The sequence below is a fragment of the Catharus ustulatus genome, chromosome 35 (assembly GCF_009819885.2).
Source record: "Catharus ustulatus isolate bCatUst1 chromosome 35, bCatUst1.pri.v2, whole genome shotgun sequence".
NCBI classification, from domain to species: domain Eukaryota; kingdom Metazoa; phylum Chordata; class Aves; order Passeriformes; family Turdidae; genus Catharus; species Catharus ustulatus.
This window is the reverse complement of record NC_046255.1, coordinates 148,022-170,626: the sequence shown is the minus strand read 5'-3', so window position 1 is coordinate 170,626 and position 22,605 is coordinate 148,022. Positions and strand designations below refer to the sequence as shown.

General features: G+C 58.4%; 2 protein-coding genes across 2 annotated transcripts; one reads left to right on the top strand and one right to left on the bottom strand.

Annotated features, from left to right (window-relative positions):
• The first annotated feature begins 2,242 nt into the window (after positions 1-2,242).
• THAP7 (THAP domain containing 7) lies at positions 2,243-9,761 on the top strand. The gene is made up of 5 exons (XM_033084094.1): positions 2,243-2,305; positions 2,542-2,621; positions 4,628-4,783; positions 6,326-6,472; positions 8,300-9,761. The coding sequence occupies exons 2-5, from the start codon at positions 2,542-2,544 to the stop codon at positions 8,862-8,864; spliced, it is 948 nt and encodes a 315-aa protein (XP_032939985.1). The 5' UTR covers positions 2,243-2,305; the 3' UTR covers positions 8,865-9,761.
• Positions 9,762-10,173: 412 nt separating this feature from the next.
• SLC27A5 (solute carrier family 27 member 5) lies at positions 10,174-21,988 on the bottom strand. The gene is made up of 10 exons (XM_033084093.2): positions 21,422-21,988; positions 18,785-18,994; positions 18,149-18,307; positions 16,136-16,260; positions 15,858-16,052; positions 13,398-13,488; positions 13,116-13,314; positions 12,940-13,037; positions 11,809-11,939; positions 10,174-10,670 (listed from the first exon to the last, which is right to left on the bottom strand). Exons 1-10 carry the CDS (start codon positions 21,915-21,917, stop codon positions 10,494-10,496), a joined length of 1,881 nt encoding a protein of 626 aa, XP_032939984.1. The 5' UTR covers positions 21,918-21,988; the 3' UTR covers positions 10,174-10,493.
• Between the last annotated feature and the right edge of the window lie 617 nt (positions 21,989-22,605).

Here is a 22,605-nt window from a genome sequence, read left to right as displayed (position 1 = left end):
CTCCTTATGGGATGGGGGGAGCTCTATAGGGGTGTCTATGGGGTTTATGGGGTCTCTGTGGGATATTGGGGTGCCTATGGGGTCTATGGGGTCCCTATGGGGTTTATGGGGTCTCTATGGGATATTGGGGTTCTGGGTTGTCGGGGGGGTCTCTATGGGGTATTTGGGGTCTCTAAGGGGTTTATGGGGTCTATGGGGTCTCTATGGGGTCCCTATGGGGTTTCTGGGGTCTATGGGGTCTCTATGGGGTCTCTATGGGGTTTATGTGGTCTCTATGGGGTCTATGGGGTCTCTATGGGATTTATGGGGTCTCTGTGGGGTATTTGGGGTCTCTATGGGATATTGGAGTTCTCTGTGGGGTTTATGGGGTCTCTATGGGGTTATGGGGTCTCTATGGGATTTATGGGGTTCTCTATGAGGTTTCTGGGGTCTCTATAGGATTTATGGGGTCTCTATGGGATATTGGGGTCTCTATGGGGTCCCTATGGGGTTTATGGGGTCTCTATGGGGTCTATGGGGTCTATGGGGTTTCTGGGGTCCCTATGGGGTTTATGGAGTCCCTATGGGGTCTCTATGGGGTTTATGGGATATTGGGGGTCTCTATGGGGTATTTGGGGTTCTCTATAGGGTTTATGGGGTATTTGGGGTCTCTGTGGGGTTTATGGGGTGCTGGGCTGTCTGGAGGGGTCTCTATGGGGTCTATGTGGTCTCTATGGGATTTATGGGGTCTCTATGGGGTATTTGGGGTTCTCTATGGGGTATTTGGGGTCCCTATAGGGTTTATGGGGTATTTGGGGTCTCTGTGGGGTTTATGGGGTCTCTGTGGGGTCTATGGGGTCTCTATGGGATATTTGGGGTCTCTATGGGGTTTATGGGGTCTCTATGGGATTTATGGGGTCTCTGTGGGATATTGGGGTCTCTATGGGGTCTCTATGGGATATTTGGGGTCTCTATGGGATATTTGGGGTCTCTATGGGGTCTCTATGGGATATTTGGGGTCTCTATGGGGTATTTGGGGTGCTGGGCTCTCAGGGGGGTCTCACCCTCCCCTCCCGGTGCCCCCCAGGTGTGACCCCATGACCTTGTCCCGCACGGTGCGGAGGATGCTGCGGGACGGGGACAGCGAGGACAGCGGGGACAGCGGGGACAGCGGGGACAGCGGGGACAGCGGGGACAGCGGGGACAGCGGCACCCGCCCCGAGCCCGCCCCCAGCACTGCGGGGACCCCCTGAGACCCCAAAACCTCCTGAGACCCCAAAACCCGAGCGGGGACCCCCCCGAGACCCCAAAACCTCCTGAGACCCCAAAACCTGAGCGGGGACCCCATGAGACCCCCCTGAGACCCCAAAACCCGAGCGGGGACCCCAAAAGCCGAGCGGGGACCCCTTGAGACCCCGAAACCTGAGCTGGGACCCCATGAGACCCCCCTGAGACCCCAAATCCCGAGCGGGGACCCCCTGAGCCCTTCCGGGACCCCAAAATCCGAGCGGGGATCCCCCGAGACCCCAAAACCCCACGGGGACCCCAAAAGCCGAGCGGGGACCCCAAAACCTGAGCGGGGACCCCCCTGAGACCCCAAAACCCGAGCAGGGACCCCAAAACCTCTTGAGACCCCCCGAGACCCCAACCCCGCCCTGGACCCTCCCGCTCTCCTTTTGGGTTTTGGGGCGGGGGTCCCCAAACTCATTAAAGTGCCTGGACAGGATCTGGCTCCTGAGTGGCCCTGGAGGACATGCGGGGGGGGGGGTGGGGGGGGGTGGGGGGGGGTCACCCCAAACCCAGGAGCGACCCCAAAAATGAATTTGGGGATTTTGGGGGGGGCGGGTTTGGAAACCTCCCCAAGCCAATTTTGGGGGATTCCCCCTCCCCGTGCCGCACTTTGGGGGAGGGATTTAAAATATTCCTGAGGGGAGGGGCCCAAAACCCTTTGGACCCCGATTTGGGGGGGCTGAAATCCTCGAAAATCCCCAAAAATCTCCGAAATTCCGCAAAATTCCCCAAAATTCCCCAAAATTCCCGAAAATCGTCCCAAACTGCGGTGGGAGGAGCGCTCGCGGCGAGGGGCGGGGCTTGTATGCTAATGAGAACAGATGGGCGGGGTTTACGCCGCGAATGGGGCGGGGTGCTGCCCCTCCAGCCAATCACAGCGCGGAGTGTAAACGAGGCTCCCGCTCAGGGGGGCGTGGCTTCCCTCGCCTCAGCCAATGAGAAGAAAGGGGCGGGGTCAGAGGTGTCCGCGAGGATCGCGAGGAGTCTCGCGAGAGTTCCGTGGAGGCCGCGGCGGCGGCGGGATGGGAGCGCCGAGGTGGGGCCGGAACGGCGGAAAAATGGGGGAAAAACGGGGGAAAATGGGAAAAAAGTGGGGAAAGGGAGGGGGAGAGGACACGGGGAGTGGGTTCCGGGCGTGGTGGGGCGGTACGAGGGGAGAGGAGCGGGGTAGGCCGCGGTGAGGCGGGGGGGGGTGGGCTGAGGGCTCATGGCGGGGATGGGACAGCGCTGTGACACCGCTGCGACACCGCTGTGACACCGGCACCCCCGCAGATGCCCCGGCACTGCTCCGCCGCCGGCTGCTGCACCCGCGACACCCGCGACACCCGCGGCAGAGGCATCTCCTTCCACCGGTGAGTGACACTGGGGACAGCGGGGATGGCACCGGTGTCACCTGCCCGGGAATGGGGTGGCACCGGTGTCACCTCCCCTCAGCAATGGGATGGCACCGGTGTCACCTGCCCGGGAATGGGGTGGCACCGGTGTCACCTCCCCACCCCAGCAATGGGATGGCACTGGTGTGTGTGTGTGTCCCCCCCCAGCAATGGGCTGTCCCAGGTGTGTGTGTGTGTCCCCGCCCCCAGCAATGGGCTGTCCCAGGTGTGTGTGTCCCCCTGTCCAGCAATGGGCTGTCCCAGGTGTGTCCCCCCCCCTCACAGCAATGGGCTGTCCCAGGTGTGTCCCCCCCATTTGAGGGATGGTTCGGCCCTGTCCCCCTTTCCCGGGCCCGGCTGGACCGTTCCATTTACGGCTGTGTGGGGGGAGGACGGTGTCATTCAGCCCGGCAGGGGTTCGGGGAGGAAAACTGCGGCCTCACAGCTCACCTGTGTCACCTTTGTCACCTGTGTTACCTTTGTCACTTGTGCCATCTGTGTCACCTTTGTCACCTGTGTGAACCTTGTTACCTGTGTCACCTGTGTGATGTGTGTGACCTGTGTCCCCTGTCCCGCTGTCACTGTCCCATGTCCCCTGTTGCTGTCATGCTGTCCCCATGTCCCCCATCCCTGTCATTGTCCCATGTCCTGATGTCCCCATGTCCGCTGTCCATGTCCCTGTGTCCCCTGTCCCTGTCACCATCCCTGTGTCCCACCATGTCGCCTGTCCCCTGTCCCATGTTCCCCATCCCATATCCCCTGTCCCCATGTCCCTGTTGCTGTCCCCATGTCCCTGTTGCTGTTCGTGTCCCCATGTCCCTGTGGCTGTCCCCGTGTCCCTGTCACTGTCCCCTGACCCGGTCCCCATGACCCTGTTGCTGTCCCCTGTCCCTGTCCCCATGTCCCTGTCCCCGTGTCCCTGTCCCCTGACCCTGTCCCCATGACCCTGTGGCTGTCCCCATGTCCATGTCCCCATGTCCCTGTGGCTGTCCCCTGACCCTGTCCATGTCCCCATGTCCCTGTCCCCATGACCCTGTTGCTGTCCCTGTCCCCATGTGCCTGTGGCTGTCCCCTGTCCCTGTCCCCCTGTTGCTGTCCCCTGTCTGTGTCCCCATGTTCCTGACCCTGTCCCCATGTCTCTGTGGCTGTCCCCTGTTGCTGTCCCCATGTCCCTTTTGCTGTCCCACATCCCTGTGGCTGTCCCCTGACGCTGTCCCCGTGTCCCTGTCCATGTCCCCATGTCCCTGTCCCCTGTTGCTGTCCCCATGTCCCTGTCCCCTGACGCTGTCCCTGTCCCCATGTCCCTGTGGCTGTCCCCTGTCCCCTCACGCTGTCCCGTGTCCCTGTCCCTGACGCTGTCCCCTGTCCCTGTGGCTGTCCCCTGACACTGTCCCCTGACACTGTCCCTGTTCCTGTGGCTGTCCCCTGTCCCTGACGCTGTCCCTGTCCCCATGTCCCTGTGGCTGTCCCTGTCCCCATGTCCCTGTCCCTGATGCTGTCCCCATGTCCCCGTGTCCCTGTCCCCTGACGCTGTCCCCGTGTCCCCTGACGCTGTCCCTGTCCCTGACTCTGTCCCTGTCCCCATGTCCCTGTCCCTGACGCTGTCCCTGACCCTGTCCCTGACGCTGTCCCTGACGCTGTCTCTGTCCCCTGTCCCTGACCCTGTCCCTGATGCTGTCCCCGTGTCCCCTGACGCTGTCCCTGACGCTGTCCCTGTCCCCTGTCCCTGACCCTGTCCCCGTGTCCCCTGACGCTGTCCCTGTCCCTGTGGCTGTTCCCTGACACTGTCCCCTGACACTGTCCCCTGTCCCTGACGCTGTCCCCTGTCCCTGTCCCTGACGCTGTCCCCGTGTCCCCTGACACTGTCCCTGTCCCCGACGCTGTCCCTGTCCCCATGTCCCTGTGGCTGTCCCCTGCCGCTGTCCCTGTCCCCTGACGCTGTCCCTATCCCCTGACACTGACCCTATCCCTGTCCCCGTCCCCAGGCTGCCGCGCAGGGACGACCCCCGCCGCGCGCAGTGGTTGGAGAACAGCCGGAGACGGGACCCGGCGGGGGGCGGGCGCTGGGACCCCAGCTCCAAGTACATCTACTTCTGCTCCCAGCACTTTGAACAGTCCTGCTTCGAGCTGGTGGGCTACAGGTGAGTGCTCAGGTGTGTACAGGTGTGTGCAGGTGTGTAAAGGTGTGTACAGGTGAATACAGGTGAGCACAGGTGTGTACAGGTGTGTCCTGGGGAGTGGGACCCCAGCTCCAAGTACATCTCCTTCTGCTCCCAGCACTTTGAGAGCTCCTGCTTCGAGCTGGTGGGCTACAGGTGAGTGCTCAGGTGTGTGCAGGTGTGTACAGGTGTGTGCAGGTGTGTGTGCAGGTGTGTGTACAGGTGTGTACAGGTGAGTACAGGTGAGTGCACAGGTGTGTGCAGGTGTGTACAGGTGTGTGCAGGTGAGTGCTCAGGTGTGTGCAGGTGAGTGCTCAGGTGTGTGCAGGTGTGTACAGGTGTGTACAGGTGTGTACAGGTGTGTACAGGTGTGCACAGGTGAGTGCTCAGGTGTGTACAGGTGTGTACAGGTGAGTACAGGTGTGTACAGGTGTGTGTACAGGTGAGTGCTCAGGTGTGTACAGGTGTGTACAGGTGTGTCCTGGGGAGTGGGACCCCAGCTCCAAGTACATCTACTTCTGCTCCCAGCACTTTGAGAGCTCCTGCTTCGAGCTGGTGGGCTACAGGTGAGACCTGGGGGGGTGTACAGGTGTGCTCAGGTGTGTACAGGTGTGTCCTGGGGAGTGGGACCCCAGCTCCAAGTACATTTACTTCTGCTCCCAGCACTTTGAACAGTCCTGCTTCGAGCTGGTGGGGTACAGGTGAGTGCTCAGGTGTGTACAGGTGTGCACAGGTGTGTGCAGGTGTGTACAGGTGTGTGCAGGTGTGTACAGGTGAATACAGGTGAGTACAGGTGTGTCAAGGTATGTCCTTGGGGAGCACAAGTGATACCTGGGGGGTCCCAGCTGTGTCCAGGTGTGTCCTTGGGGAGCACAGGTGACACCTGGGGTGTCCCAGCTGTGTCCAGGTGTGTCCTTGGGGAGCACAGGTGTGTACAGGTGTGTCCAGCTGTGTCCTTGGGGAGCACAGGTGACACCTGGGGGATCCCAGCTGTGTCCTGGGGGGTGTCACAGCTGATCCAGGTGAGCCCCACCTGCTGCCAGCTGTTCCAGGTGAGTTTGGGGGGATTGCAGGTGAACCTGGAGAGCAGCTGGGAGTGGGGTAGGGGCTACAGGGAGCATCCAGGTGAGCCTTGGAGGGGCTCCAGGTGAGTTTGGGGGGGTTTGGAGCCCCCCCAGGTTTTGGGGTTCCCCCCAGGTTTTGGGGTCTCCCCCGCAGGTTTTGGGGTCCCCCCCTGAGCCTCTCCCCAGGTGTTGAGGTCTCCCCCCACCAGGTTTTGGGGTCCCCCCCGTGTTTTAGGGTCTCCCCCATGTTTTGGGGTCCCTCTCAGGTTTTGGGGTCCCTCCCCATGTTTTGGGGTCCCCCTGACCCCCATTTCCCGTTGCAGTGGCTATCACCACCTGAAGGAGGGCGCTGTCCCCACCGTGTTCTCTGTGGTTTCCCCCCAGTTTTTGGGGTCCCCTCTCAGTTTTTGGGGTCCCTCCCATGTTTTGGGGTCCCCCTGACCCCCATTTCCCGTTGCAGTGGCTATCACCGCCTGAAGGAGGGCGCTGTCCCCACCGTGTTCTCCCTGGGCCCCTCGCGGCCCCCGCGCCCCCCCCGGGCCAAGCCGCGCCCCCCCCCCAAGGACAGCGACCCCCCAAAACCGGCCAGGGGCGCCCGCAGGTGGAGGTGAGAGACTGGGGGGGGCTGGGGGGTTTGGGGGGGTTTGGGGGGGCTCCCCAGGTTATGGTGGGACAGTCCCCATCCTTCCCCCTGCCCTGCGGGACCCCCGGGACCCCCAAATTCCACCCGGACCCCCCAAATTCCCTGGGACCCCCAAATTCCTCCTCTGATCTCTCCCACACCTGGGACCCCCCAAATTCTCCTTGGACCCCCAAATTTCCCCCAGGCCTCTCCCACACCTGGGACCCCCCAAATTTCTCCCCAGGACACCCCCAAATTCCCCCTCCCCAGGCCTCTCTCACCCATGGGACCCCCCCCCCAATTCTCTACCAGACCCCCAAATTCTCCTTGGGCCCCCAAATTCCCTCAGGCCTCTCCCACACCTGGGACCCCCCCAAATTCCCTGGGACCCCCAAATCCCCCCAGGCCTCTCCCACACCTGGAACCCCCCAAATTCCCTGGGACCCCCAAATTCCCCCGGCCTTGCCCACACTCAGGATCCCCCAAATTCTCTGGGACCCCCAAATTCCTCCTCTGATCTCTCCCACACCTGGGACCCCCCAAATTCCCTGGGACCCCAATTCCCTGAGACCCCCCCAAATTCCCTGGGACCCCCAAATTCCCCCAGGCCTCTCCCACACCTGGGACTCCCCAAATTCCCTGGGACCCCAAATTTCTCACCAGGACACCCCCAAATTCTCCCTCCCCAGACCTCTCTCACCCATGGGACCCCCACCCCCCCAAATTCTCCTTGGACCCCCAAATTCCCCCAGACCTTTCCTACACTTGGGACCCCCAAATTCCCCCAGGCCTCTCCCACATTCAGGACCCCCCAAATTCTCCTTGGACCCCCCAAATTCCCTGGAACCCCCAAATTCCCCCCAGACCTCTCCCACACCTGGGACCCCCAAATTCTCCTTGGACCTCCAAATTTCCCCCAGGCCTCTCCCACACTTGGGACCCCCCAAATTCCCCCAGGGCACCCCCAAATTCCCCCTCCCCAGGCCTCTCTCACCCATGGGACCCCCCCCAATTCTCTACCAGACCCCCAAATTCCCCCCAGACCTCTCCCACACCTGGGAACCCCCAGTTCCCTGGGACCCCCAAATTCCTCCAGGCCTTTCCTACACTTGGGACCCCCAAATTCCCTGGGACCCCCAAATTCCCCCGGCCTTGCCCACACTCAGGATCCCCCAAATTCTCTGGGACCCCCAAATTCCTCCTCTGATCTCTCCCACACCTGGGACCCCCAAATTCCCTGAGACCCCCCCAAATTCCCTGGGACCCCAAAATTCCCCCAGGCCTTTCCTACACTTGGGACCCCCAAATTCCCTGGGACCCCCAGATTTCTCCCAGGCCTCTGCCACACTCAGGACCCCCCAAATTCTCTGGGACCTCTAGGCCTCTGCCACATCTGGGACCCCCCAATTCCCTGGGATCCCCACATTTCCCACAGGCCTCTCCCGCACCTGAGACCCCCAAATTCTCCGGGACCCCCAAATTCCCTCAGGCCTCTCTCACCCATGGGACCCCCCCCCCAAATTCCCTGGGACCCCCAAATTCCCTCCAGGCCTCTCACACACCTGGGACCCCCCAAATTCCCCCAGGCCTCTCCCACACCTGGGAACCCCCAAATTCTCTGGGACCCCCAAAATTCCCCAGGCCTCTCCCACACCTGGGACCCCCCAAATTCCCTGGGACCCCCAAATTCCCTCTGAGACCCCCAATTCCCCCCAGACTTCTCCCACACCTGGACTCCCCCAATTCCCTGAGACCCCCCCAATTCCCTGGAACCCTTCTCTGCCCACATTTTTGGGCTCTCTCTCTCCACAGACGCGACCCCCTCCCACCCCCGCCGGACCCCCCGATCCCCTCGGACACCTCGTGCTTCCCCCAGCCCACCCAAGACCCCGACCCACCCCCGGCCGGCGACCACGGCGGCGTCCCCGCGCTGCCCGGCCCCTCGGGCTCCATCCCCGAGACCCTGCTGGTGGCCACGGGCGACGAGCGAGCCACGGCCACCCCCGCCCTGCCCGAGGGAGCCCCCCCGACCCCCGCAGCTCCTCCAGCTCCTCCTCCTCCCCCCTCGGTGTTCATGGTGCGGCTGCCGCCGAGGGCGGGCTCGTACATCCAGAGCGAGCACAGCTACCAGGTGGGCAGCGCCCTGCTCTGGAAGCGCCGCGCCGAGGCGGCGCTGGACGCGCTGGATAAGGCGCAGAGGCAGCTCCAGGCGGGGAAACGCCGCGAGCAGAGGTTGAGGATGCGCCTGGCGGAGCTGCAGAGGGAGAGGAGGGCGGGGGAGGCGAGGAGGAGCTTCAAGGGGACGCTGAGGAGCTGCGGGGAGCTGCCCGTGGTGGTGGAGGTGGAGATCGTGGGGGATGGAGGAGGGCGGTGCTGAGGGGATGGGGAGGGGTGGGAGAGGGGAGGAGACCCCAGGGAGCCACGAGGAGCCCTGAAAGAGTCCTTGAGGAGACCCAGGGAGCCACGAGGAGTCCTGAAAGAGCCCCCAGGGAATCCTTGAGGAGACCCAGGGAGCCCTAAGGAGTCCCTGAGCAGCCCCAAGGAGCCCTGAGGAACCCTAGGGAGTCCCCAAGGAGCCACAAGGAGCCCTAGGGAGTCCCCAAAGAGCCACAAGGAGCCCCAAGGAGTTCCTGAGGAGCCTCAAGGAGCCCCTGAGGAGTTCCAGGGTGCCACAAGGAGCCACCAAGGAACCCCCAAAAGAGCCCCCAGAGTCCTCAAGGAGCCCAAAGGAGTCCCCAAGGAGCCCCAGGGAGCCACAAGGAGTCCCTGAGAGGCCCCAAGGAGTCCTAAAGGGGTCCCAAAGGAGTCCCTGAGAAGCCACAAGGAACCCTGAGGAGTTCCAGGGAGCCCCAAAGAGTCCTCAAGGAGCCCCAGGGAGTCCCTGAGGAGCCTCAAAAAGCCCCAGAGAGCCTGTAGGAGTCCCAGGGAGCCTCAAGGAGCCACCAAGGAACCCCCAAGGAGTCCTCAAGGAGCCCCAACGAGTTCCTGAGAAGCCAAAAGGAGCCCTGAGGAGTCCCTAAGTAGTCCCTGAGGAGCCTCAAGGAGTCCTAAGGAGTCCCTGAGAAGCCCCAGGGAGCCCCAAGGAGTCTCTGAGGAGTCCTAGGGAGCCCCAAGGAGCCACCAAGGAACCCCCAAGGAGTCACAAGGAGTCCCCAAGGAGCCCCAGGGAGTCCCTGAGGAGCCCGAGGGAGCCACAAGGAGTCCCAAAGAACCACAAGGAGCCCTAGGGAGTCCCCAAGGAGCCCCGAGGAGTCTCCAGGGAGTACCTGAGAAGCCACACCTGAGGAGTCCCCAGGTAGCCCCAAGGAGTCCCCAAGTAGCCCCCAGGGAGTCTCCAGGGAGCCCCAAGGAGTCCCCAAGTAGCCCCCAGGGAGCCCCAAAGAGGCCCCAGGGAGTCCCTGAGGAGCCCCAAAGAGTCCCTGAGCAGCCCCAAGTAGCCCCCAGGGAGTCCCCAAGCAGCCCCGGGGGCAGCCAGGGCCGGTGGGGTGCAGGTGCCGGGGGCTGGTTGAAGCGGGTTGGAGGAATCGCCGGCTCCGCGAGGCTCGGCAGCGCCGGCGAGGTTTGTAAATTAAAGATTTCAGCTTTTCTATGTGAAATTGGTGGCGTTTCTAGGGGAGGAGCCCTGGGGAAGGGGTTGGAATGGGTTTGGGGGCAGGAATTTGGAAAAGGAGAGGCTCCACAGGCGGGATATTGGGAAGGAATTCAGCCCGTGAGGGAATTCCTGGGAATTTGTTCCAGATCAGAGCCCAGGGCTGGAACAGGACGGAATTTTGGGGGCTCCACATCAAACAAGGACCAACATCTTTACCCCCAGGGCCATCCCCTGCCCCTCAAACGAGCGAGTCCAACCCCCAAAACCAAACCCTGACCACCAAAAAAACGGGAATTTCGGGTTAAATTTAATTTCCACATCAGCACGAGCTCACACTGACCCTCCTCTTGTCCAGCACGGTTCAAAGTGCCTGATTAGTCCCTAATTAGCCTTTGTTAATTAGCCTGGGCCCTGCTAGAGGCTGAGCTTCATGTCCTGGATGGCAGCGAAGATTTGGGGGGTCAGGGGCACGTAGGAGCGGCGCGCGTCGTCGCGGAAGAACAGGCGGTCCCGGATCGCTCCCGGGTCAAATCCCTCCCGGACCAGGTTGGTCTTGCACTGCTTGAAGGTGCCCGTGAGCTCCAGGGAGTCCTGGGGACAGGGACAGGGGTTGGGGACACTGGGATAGGGATTGGGGACAGCCGGGATAGGGACAGGGGGAATGGGGGCACCTGGGAACACCCAGAGACAGGGACAGGGACAGGGGACAGCCAGGATGGGGACAGGGGGACTGGGGACAGGGACAGGGGTTGGGGGCACTGGGATAGGGATTGGGGACAGCCAGGGACATGGACAAGGGGATTTGGGACAGGGACAGGGGGATTGGGGACACCCAGGGACAGGGACACCAGGATTGAGGATCCCCTGGGACAGGGACAAGGACATCGGGATTGGGGACCCAGTGGGTGACCCTTGATGGCACAGGGTGACCCTCATTTCCGACCCAAACCATTCCATGATTCCAGCTCTAAAACCCAACCCAAACCATTCCATAATTCCAGCTCTAAAATCCAACCCAAACCTTTCCCTGATTCCAGATCTCAAATCCAACCCAAACCTTTCCCTGATTCCAGATCTCAAATCCAACCCAAACCATTCCCTGATTCCAGCTCTAAAATCCAACCCAAACCATTCCCTAATTCCAGCTCTAAAATCCAACCCAAACCATTCCCTGATCCCAGCTCTAAAATCCAACCCAAACCATTCCATGATTCCAGACCTAAAATCCAACCCAAACCATTCCACAATTCCAGATCTAAAATCCAACCCAAACCCTTCCCTAATTCCAGCTCTAAAATCCCCTCAAACCATTCCCTGATTCCAGCTCTAAAATCCAACCCAAACCATTCCCTGATTCCAGATCTAAAATCCAACCCAAACCTTTCCCTGATTCCAGATCTAAAATCCAACCCAAACCATTCCATGATTCCAGATCTAAAATCCAACCCAAACCATTCCATGAGTCCATCCTGCCAGGACTGGGCACTCCCAGACATTTTGGATGGGATTTTTAGGAATTTTATTTTAGGAATTCCTTACTAGCATTTTTCCCAGAAACCCTTGGAATTTTGGCGGATTTTGAGCGTTTCAGCACAGATTTTAACAGCACCTTTTTGGCCATTTTCAATCCGATTTTAGGGCAGATTTGGGGCCATTTAAAATCCAATTTTCCTCATCCCAAGGCCCCCTCCAACCCCCCAAATCCCCCCTGGAGCCCCCGGGGTCTGACCTGGATGCGGACGAAGCGCGGGGCGGCGTAGGAGGGCAGCGTTTCCCGCGTGAAGGCGTAGAGTTTGTCACCGTCGAAGGCGGCGCCGGCCTTGAGGCACATGGCGGCCATGCCACAGCGGCCCTCGCACCCTGCGGACATCACCCGGGCTCGCCTGGGCTACCCAAACTCCTTGGGGGCCACCTGGGCTACTGGGGGGGTGGTTGTGTGACCAAACGTGTTTTGGGTGGGTCTGTCCCAATTTCGGTACCAGGGAGGCTCAGGACGTACCCACAACGATGTTGGGGGCTCATTTTGGGTGAGTTCTCTCTGTTGTGGGTGATTCCTCCCCATTTTGGGTGGAATTCTCCCCATTTTGTGTAAATTCTCCCTATTTTGGGTGAGTTCTCCCCATTTTGGGTCAATTCACCCCATTTTGGGTGAATCCTCCACATTTTGGGTCAATTCTCCCTATTTTGGGTGAATCCTCCCTATTTCAGGTGAATTTTCCCCTATTTTGGGTGATTCCTCCCTATTTTGGGTATATCCTCCCCATTTTGGGTGAGTTCTCCCTATTTTGGGTGAGTTCTCCCCATTTTGGGTGAGTTCTCCCTATTTTGGGTGGAATTCTCCCCATTTTGGGTGGAATTCTCCCCATTTTGGGTGAATTCTCCCCATTTTGGGTGGAATCCTCCCCATTTTGGGTGGAATCCTCCCTATTTTGGGTAAATTCTCCCTATTTTGGGTGAAATTTCCCCATTTTGGGTGACTCCTCCCCATTTTGGGTGACTCCTCCCCATTTTGGGTCAGTTCTCCCCATTTTGGGTGGAATTCTCCCCATTTTGGGTGAATCCTTCCCATTTTGGGCAAGTTCTCCCCATTTTGGGTGAGTTCTCCCCATTTTGGGTGGAATTCTCCTTATTTTGGGTGGAATCCTTCCTCTTTTGCCCTCTTCGTTCCCACATTACCCAACCCACCCCTTGACTCTTTTTTTGGGCAACCAATTCCTATTTTTTTTTATTTTTTTGCCTCTTCTTGTGGGATCCTTGTGCTGTCCTTGGGGCCGTTTGGCTCTCACAACAACTCTGGGTGTCAAAAATCCATTTTGAACCTTTTTGGCCCACCTGGGGTCCCGATTTTGGCGGCACTCACCCGGCACGGCCACGCCGTAGACGTTGACCTCCTGGATGAAGCTCACCAAGGCCAGCGTGGCCTCCACCTCCGTCGTGGCCACGTTCTCCCCTTTCCACCTGGGGACGACAAAGGGAATGGAGAGTTTGAGGCGGGGATTTGTGCCGGCCCCGACCGCTCGGGAGCGCCGGAATTACCGGAAAGTGTCGCCGACGCGGTCCTGGAAGTACATGAACCTCTCGCTGTCCATCATGAGGAGGTCGCCGCTGTTGAAGTAGACGTCGCCTTTGGCCAAGACATCCCTCAGGATTTTCTTCTCCGTCTTCTGCGAGTCGCCGGCGTAGCCGTGGAACGGCGTGTTCCTGGTGATTTTCACCACCAGCAGCCCCGTCTCACCTTCGGGGAGGATTGGAGGATGCTCAGCTCCCTACCTGGGCTCCTTCCAGGGGTTTCTGGTGCGGTTTTGGCGCATCCCTTACCGGGGGGGACGCGGATGCAGAGCCCGCGCTTGTCGCGCACAGGCTCGTCCCGCTCCACGTTGTAGCGGATCAGCTCGAAGGGAGCGAAGGGCTGCAGGGGAGGGACAAACCTGGGATTAAAAACAGCGGGGAGAATTTCTGTCCAGTGCCAGGACACGCAATCCCGACCTTCTGGGGATTCAAAACATTTAATTGTCTTTCATTTGTCCGTTTGTCCCCAACCATTTGTTTTTAATTTAATTTGTCTGTTTGTCCCTAACCATTTATTTTTAATTATCTATTATTTGTTATTTTGTCCTTGACCATTTGTTTTTAATTGTCTTTAATTCATCCTTTTGTTCCTGACCATTTCTTTTTAATTGTCTTTAATTCACCCATTGGTACCTGGCCATTTGTTTTTAATTATCTTTAATTTGTCTGTTTGTCCCCGACCATTTGTTTTTAGTTGTCTTTAATTAATCCATTTGTTCCTGACCATTTGTTTTTAATTATCTTTAATTTATCTGTTTGTTCCCAACCATTTGTTTTTAATTGTCTTTAATTCATCCGTTGGTTCCTGGCAATTTGTTTTTTAATTGTCTTTAATTTGTCTGTTTGTTGCCGACCATTTGTTTTTAATTATGTTTAATTTGTTTGTTTGTCCCCGACCATTTGTTTTTAATTGCCTTTAATTCATCCATTTGTTCCTGACCATTTGTTTTTATTATGTTTAATTTGTCTGTTTGTCCTTAACCATTTGTTTTAATTTTTTTTAATTCTTCCATTTGTTCCTGGCCATTTGTTTATAATTATCTTTAATTCATCCATTTGTCCTTGACCATTTGTTTTTAATTGCATTCAATTTGTCTGTTTGTCCCTGACCATTTGTTTTTAACTGTCTTTAATTCATGCATTTGTTCCCAACCATTTCTTTTTAATTCTCTTTATTTGTCCTCAACCATTTATTTTTAATTGTCTTTAATTTATCTGTTTGTTCCCAACCATTTGTTTTTAATTATCTTTAATTTATCTGTTTGTTCCTGGCCATTTCTTTTAAATTATCTTTAATTTATCTGTTTGTCCTCAACCATTTATTTTTAATTGTCTTTAATTTATCTGTTTGTTCCTGGCCATTTGTTTTTAATTGTCTTTAATTCATCCATTTGTTCCCGACCATTTTTTTAATTGCCTTTAATTTAAAATCTTTTGTTGGAAATCATTCAAATGAAATCTCATTTAAACCCATTTAAACAAGGTTTAATTTATCCATTCAAACAATGAATGAACTCATGGCGGCTTCTTCCAAATCTGGGAGCTGTGGGAGAACACAGCAGGGAAAAACGGGGGAACAAATCTGATTTTCGAAACTTTTGCTCAACGGGTGGCACCAAAGGGGCGCAGACATGGCCAGGTCCCCGTGCACACCCCAAAACCAGACTGCAAGTCAGCACTGTTGGGTTGGCCAGGTGGAGGGGACCCATTTTGGGTGAGAAAAGGGGGTTCTGGGGACTCTGCTGTGGTGCCAGCCCAAGCTGATGGACGTCGGCGCTGACTTCCTCCGGGGATGTCTCTGTTGGCTCCATCCCCAAGAGGGGCAGCCAAGGCTCCTTTGGTCGGCTGAGACCCAACCTGAGCTGCCACACTGGGCTCTCAAGGCACCGGGGTCATCGCCTCATCACCGGGGTCATCCCCTCGTCACCATCGCCATCCCCTCGTCACCATTGCCATCCCCTTGTCACCACTGCCATCCCCTTGTCACTGGTGCCATCCCCTCATCACCACTGCCATCCCCTCATCACCGGCACCGTCCCCTTGTCACCGGCGCCATCCCCTCGTCACCAGGGTCATCCCCTTGTCACCAGCGCCATCCCATCGTCATCGGGGTCATTCCCTCGTCACCGCTGCCATCCCCACGTCACTGCTGCCATCCCCTTATCACTGGAGCCGTCCCCTCATCAGCGGTGTCATCCCCTCATCACCAGTGCCATCTCCTCGTCACCATCGCCATCCCCTCATCACCGGTGCCATCCCCATGTCACTGGAGCCATCTCCTCGTCATTGGTGCCATCCCCTCGCCACCGGTGCCATCCCTTCCTCACCGCTGCCATCTCCTCGTCACCATCGCCATCCCCTCATCACCGGTGCCATCCCCTTGTCACTGGAGCCATCTCCTCGTCACCGCTGCCATCCCCTCATCACCACTGCCATCCCCTTGTCACCATTGCCATCCCTCTTCACCGCTGCCATCCCCTCATCACAAGTGCCACCCCTTCGTCACCAGTGCCATCCCCTCATCACCGGTGTCAACCCCTCATCACCGGTGCCATCTCCTCATCACCAGTGCCATCCCCTCATCACTGCTGCCATCCCCTCGTCACCGCTGCCATCCCCTCGTCACTGCTGCCATCCCCTCATCACCGCTGCCATTCCCTTGTCACCGATGCCACCCCCAGTGCCCCTCCCCGAGGAGCCGCTGCTCACCTTGAGGAACCAGTTGGCCCTGCCGATAGACCCGACCTTCCCGGTGTAGTTGATGAAGCCGGCGTTGCCCTCGGTGGCCCCGTAGAACTCGCAGACGGCCACGGGCCCGAAGCGCCGCAGGAACTCCTTCCACACCTCGGCCCTCATGCCATTGCCCAGGGCCATGCGCACGCCGTGCTCGCGGTCATCAGGGCGCTGGGGGGTGACACGGGGACAGGGGACACCTCAGGGTGTGCCCAGAGCGTGGCTGAGCCCTCAGGGGGGTTTGGGGGCCTCACCTGGGGCGTGTTGCACAGGTAGCGCATGAGCTCGCCCACGTACTGGATGACGGTGACGTTGTAGCGCCGGCAGTCGGACCAGAACTGGGAGGCCGAGAACTTGGAGCGCAGGACACAGGTGGCACCTGTGGGGCACGGCATGGGGATGGTGACAACACCCCTTGGCTCTTGGGCCTTGTCTCCATCCATCACCCATCCATCCATCCATCCATCATCCATCCATCATCCATCCATCCATCCATCCATCCGTCATCCATCCATCCATCCATCATCCATTCATCCATCATCCATCCATCATCCATCCATCATCCATCATCCACCCATCATCCATCCATCCATCCATCCATCATCCATCCATCATCCATTCATCCATCCATCATTCATCCATCCATCATCTATCCATCATCCATCCATCATTCATCCATCATCCATCCATCATCCATCCATCATCCATTCATCCATCCATCCATCCATCCATCATCCATCCATCCATCCATCATCCATCCATCATCCATCCATCCATCCATCCATCCATCCATCCATCCATCCATCCATCATCCCTCCATCATCCATCCATCCATCCATCTTCCATCATCCATCCATCCATCCATCCATCCATCCATCCATCATCCATCCATCCATCCATCCATCCATCCATCATCCATCCATCCATCCATCCATCCATCATCCATCCATCATCCATCCATCCATCATCCATCCATCATTCATCCATCATCCATCCATCACCCATCCATCCATCCATCATCCATCCATCATCCATCATCCATCCATCCATCTTCCATCATCCATCCATCCATCCATCCATCCATCCATCCATCCATCCATCCATCTTCCATCATCCATCATCCATCCATCCATCCATCCATCATCCATCCATCATCCATCCATCCATCATCCATCATCCATCCATCATCCATCCATCCATCCATCCATCCATCATCCATCCATCTTCCATCCATCCATCCATCCATCCATCCATCCATCCATCATCCATCCATCCATCCATCCATCATCCATCCATCATCCATCCATCATCCATCCATCTTCCATCCATCCATCCATCCATCCATCATCCATCCATCATCCATCATCGATCATCCATCCATCCATCCATCCATCCATCCATCATCCATCCATCCATCATCCATCCATCATCCATCCATCTTCCATCCATCCATCCATCCATCCATCCATCCATCCATCCATCATCCATCCATCATCCATCATCCATCCATCATCCATCCATCCATCCATCCATCCATCCATCATCCATCCATCATCCATCATCCATCCATCATCCATCCATCATCCATCCATCATCCATCCATCCATCATCCATCCATCATCCATCATCCATCCATCATCCATCCATCATCCATCCATCATCCATCCATCCATCCATCCATCCATCCATCCATCATCCACATCCATCCATCCATCCATCCATCCATCCATCATCCATCCATCCATCATCCATCCATCATCCATCATCGATCATCCATCCATCCATCCATCCATCCATCCATCATTCATCCATCATTCATCCATCATCCATCCATCATCCATCCATCCATCCATCCATCCATCCATCCATCCATCCATCCATCATCCACATCCATCCATCCATCCATCCATCCATCATCCATCCATCCATCATCCATCCATCATCCATCCATCTTCCATCCATCCATCCATCCATCCATCCATCCATCATTCATCCATCATCCATCATCCATCCATCATCCATCCATCCATCCATCCATCCATCCATCCATCATCCATCCATCATCCATCATCCATCCATCATCCATCCATCATCCATCCATCATCCATCCATCACCCATCCATCCATCCATCATCCATCATCCATCCATCATCCATCCATCATCCATCCATCCATCCATCCATCCATCATCCATCCATCATCCATCCATCCATCCCTCCGCCCCTCCCATCCCTCCTGTCCCTCCCCGTGGTTCGGGGTGCTCGTACCGACATCCAGGCACCCCCCGACCCCGACCAGCAGCCCGGCCGAGTGGTAGAGCGGCAGCGTGGTGTAGACGACGTCGTCGGGTCGCAGGCCGCAGATCCGGCCCAGGCTGGCCACCATCAGCAGCTTCAGCTCCGTGATCACCGCGGCCTTGGGCAACCCTGCGGGGACAACGGCCGCTGGCATGGGGGGTCCTGGGGGGCAAAACCCTCTGTGTCTGGGGGTCTTTGTCCCTTGTTGGAGGAGCCATGAGGACCCTCATCCCAGTGGTCATCCACGAGTGCTGCCCAACACTCCCACGGACACAGTCAGCACACACCTGGCCCAGGTGGAGCTGTGATGGTCAAGGTTGGAGAAAGAGCCCCCAGACCCCTCCAATCCACCCAGACCAGGTGGAGCCAAAATGGTCAAGACTGGAGAAGGAGCCCCCAGACCCCTCCAATCCACCTGGTCCAGGTGGAGCCATGATGGTCAGGGATGGAGAAGGAGCCCCCAGACCCCTCCAATCCACCCAGACCAGGTGGAGCCGTGATGGTCAAGGCTGGAGAAGGAGCCCCCAGACCCCTCCAATCCCCCCCTCCTCACCACCCTCGCCCCCTCCCCGCTCCTCCAGCACAACCCTGGCACTCCCAGCTCACCGGTGGTGCCAGAGGTGTAGATGTACATGGCCCTGGAGTCTCCGGTGACACCGGCGCGGTGCCAGGCGGGCGGGGGCTCGTCCGGGGCGGCCTCGATGTCACCGAGCAGAGCCTCGACCCCCGGCGTGGGCGACGCCGAGCTCAGGTAGAAGACGCGGACGCCATCGCGCTGCAGGTCGGGCAGCACCTCCTCCACGGCCTCGCGGAGCTCTGCGGGGACACGGGACACCTGAGGGAGCCTGGGATGGGCACCTGGGCAGGTGGGCACCTGAGGGAGCCTGGGATGGGCACCTGGGCAGGTGGGCACCCTTGGAGGTGGGGTGGGGCAAGGGTCTCAGGTGAGCACTCCAGGTATCCAAATGGGCACCCAAAGGACCCCAAATGGGCACTCAAATGATCCCAAACAGGCACCAAAAGGACTCCAAACAGGCACCAAATAGACCCCAAATGGCCACCTAAAGGACCCCAAATGGGCACCAAAAGGACCCCAAAGGGCACCCAAAGGATCCCAAATGGGCACCCAAAGGACCTCAAATGGGCACCAAAAGGAGCTCAAATGGACTCCAAATGGGCACCAAAAGGACTCCAAACAGGCACCAAATAGACACCAAATGGCCTCCTAAAGGACCCCAAATGGGCACCTAAAGGACCTCAAATGGGAACCCAAATGATCCCAAACAGGCACCAAATAGACCCCAAAATAGGCCCCTAAAGGACCTGAAATGGGCACCAAAAGGACCCCAAATGGGTACCCAAAGCACCCCAGGTGAGCACCAGGCACCCCAAACCTGCCTGGGGGGCGCCCTGAGCACCCCAAAAGGGGCCTGCGATCCCCCAGCCACCCCACACACCCCAAGGGGCGCCGTGACCCCCCAAATGGGAGTCCCTGAGACCCCAGATCCCCCCAAAACTGCCTGAGGGGTGCCCTGAGCACCCCAAATGGGGGGTCCTGGTCAGTCAGGCCCCCACAGCCCCCCCAAATGGGGACCCCAATCCCCCCTAAGGGAACCCTGACCCCGTGGGGGCACCCAGGGAGTGACAAAGGGACACAGGCACATCCAGGGGTGACACACATGGACACACACAGGGACAGTGACACAGGAAGGGACAGTGACACAGCGGGACAGTGACACACACAGATGGACAGTGACACAGGAAGGGACAGTGACACAGGAAGGGACAGTGACACACACAGAGAGGGACAGTGACACAGGAAGGGACCGTGACACAGGAAGGGACCGTGACACAGCGGGACAGTGACACACACAGAGAGGGACAGTGGCACAGGAAGGGACAGTGACACATACAGGGACAGTGACACACACAGGGACAGTGACACACAGGGACAGTGACACACAGAGGGACAGTGACACAGGAAGGGACAGTGACACCCAAAGGGACATCGACACACATCCACTCACCACAGCCGGCACAGGCCACGGTGGCTTTGGTGACCACAACCCCCCATGTCCCCAAAGTCCCCAATACCCTGCTGTCCCCTCACGGTGACCTCAGTGACCACAACACTCCCATGTCCTGTGTCCCTTCATGGTAGCCCAGGTGACCACAACCCCCCATGTCCCATCACAGTGACCTCAGTGACCACAACCCGCCATGTCCCACGTCCCGTCATGGTGACCTCAGTCCCCCCATGTCCCTCAGTGGCCTCAGTGACCACAACTCCCCAGTGTCCCATGTCCCCTCACGGTGACCTCAGTGACCACAACACCCCCATGTCCCATATCCCCTCACAGTGAGAGTGACCACAACCCCCCATGTCCCGTCATGGTGACCTCAGTGACCACAACCCCCCAACCCTCACAGTGACCTCAGTGACCACAACTCCCCCATGTCCCATGTCCCCTCACAGTGACCTCAGTGACCACAACCCCGCAATGTCCCCTGTCCCCTCAGTGGCCTCAGTGACCACAACCCCCCAACGTCTCGTGTCCCGTCACGGTGACTTTGGTGACCACAACCCCCCAATGTCCCCTCACGGTGAGAGTGACCACAACCCCACCATGTCCCATATCCCCTCACAGTGACCTCAGTGACCACAACCCCCCATGTCCTCTCACAGTGACCTCAGGGACCACAACTCCCCATGTCCCCTCACGGTGACCTCAGTGACCACAACCCCACAAGCCCCCATGTCCCCTCACGGTGACCTCAGTGACCACAACCCCCCAATGTCCCACGTCCCCTCACAGTGACCTCAGTGACCACAACCCCCCATGTCCCCTCACGGTGACCTCAGTGACCACAACCCCTCATGTCCCCTCACAGTGAACTCAGTGACCACAACCCCCCAATGTCCTGTGTCCCCTCACAGTGACCTCAGTGACCACAACCCCCCAATGTCCTGTGTCCCCTCACAGTGACCTCAGTGACCACAACCCCCCATGTCCCATGTCCCGTCACGGTGACCTCAGTGACCACAACACCACCATGTCCCCAAACCACTCAATACCCCACTGTCCCCTCACGGTGACTTCAGTGACCACAACCCTCCCAATGTTCCCTCACGGTGAGAGTGACCACAACCCCCCAATGTCCCCAAACCCCCCAATACCCCCATGTCCCCTCACAGTGACCTCAGTGACCACAACCCCCACAACGCCCCACGTCCCCTCTCACCAGGGCTGGCCAGCAGCAGCGTGGCCTGCGCCGCCTCCAGCGCGTGCCGCAGCGCCCGGCCGCGCACGTTGACGTTGAGGCACGCCATGGCGCAGCCCAGCTTGGCCAACGCCAGCCACGTCCACACGTAGGCCGGCTCGTTGGGCAGGAACACGGCCACCGTGAGGCCGCCGCGCAGCCCCAGCCGCCGCCACAGCGCCCAGGCCGCGCGGTTGCTGGCCCGCTCCATGTCCTCGAAGGTGTAAATGGCGTCCTGGAAGCGCAGCAGGGGCTGGCGCGGCCGCTCCCGCGCGTGCTGCCGGAACACGTCGAGCAGGGTGACGGGCGGCCGGCGGCCCAGGCGGCGGCGGCACCGCAGGCCCGAGCCCACCATGGTGGCGAAGAACGCCAAGTCCTGCCATAGGAACGGTGCCAGCCGGGCTGTGGCTGCGGGCAGGACCAGCAGGACCAGCAGGAGCCCGGCCACGGCGGCCACCAGGACCCCCAGCACCGCCATGGCTACGGAGCAGCGCGGTGCCGGTGGCCAAGGTCCTCCCTGGCGACCTTTGGCCCGGCCGTGCCGGTGCTGCGGCGCTGCCGGGGGCCGGAGTTCGTCGCTCTTTGGTGCCTCGCAGTTTGTTTGCTTTCCTTCCTTCTTTTCCTTTTTTTTTTTTTTTTTCTTCGCGTTTTCACTTCCCCGCCCCCGGGTGTGGCTCTGCAGGCGGCAGCTCCAGCTGTGGGGTGGTTCTGTGGACCCTGGCAACCCGTCTGTCTGTCTGTCTGTCTGTCCGGCCTCTGCCACCCTGGCTGTCCATCTGTCTGGCCTCTGCCACCCTGGCTGTCTGTCTGTCCGTTTGTCTGGCCTCTGCCACTCTGGCTGTCCATCTGTCCAGCCTCTGCTGCCACAGCTGTCTGTCTGTCCAGCCTCTGTCACCCTGCCTGTCTGTCTGTCTGTCCGGCCACTGTCACCCCCATCTCTCTGTCCAGCCTCTGTCACCCTGGCTGTCTGTCTGTCTGGCCTCTGCTACCCCAGCTCTCTGTCTGTCTGTCCAACCTCTGTCACCCTGGCTGTCTGTCCGTCTGTCTGGTCTGTGGCTACCCAGCTGCTACAGATACTCGTGACAAATTGGAGGAGCCAGTTTAGATTAATTATAGAAAATTTATCAGTAAGTGAATTTAGCAAGCGATAACTGAGCAAAACAGCT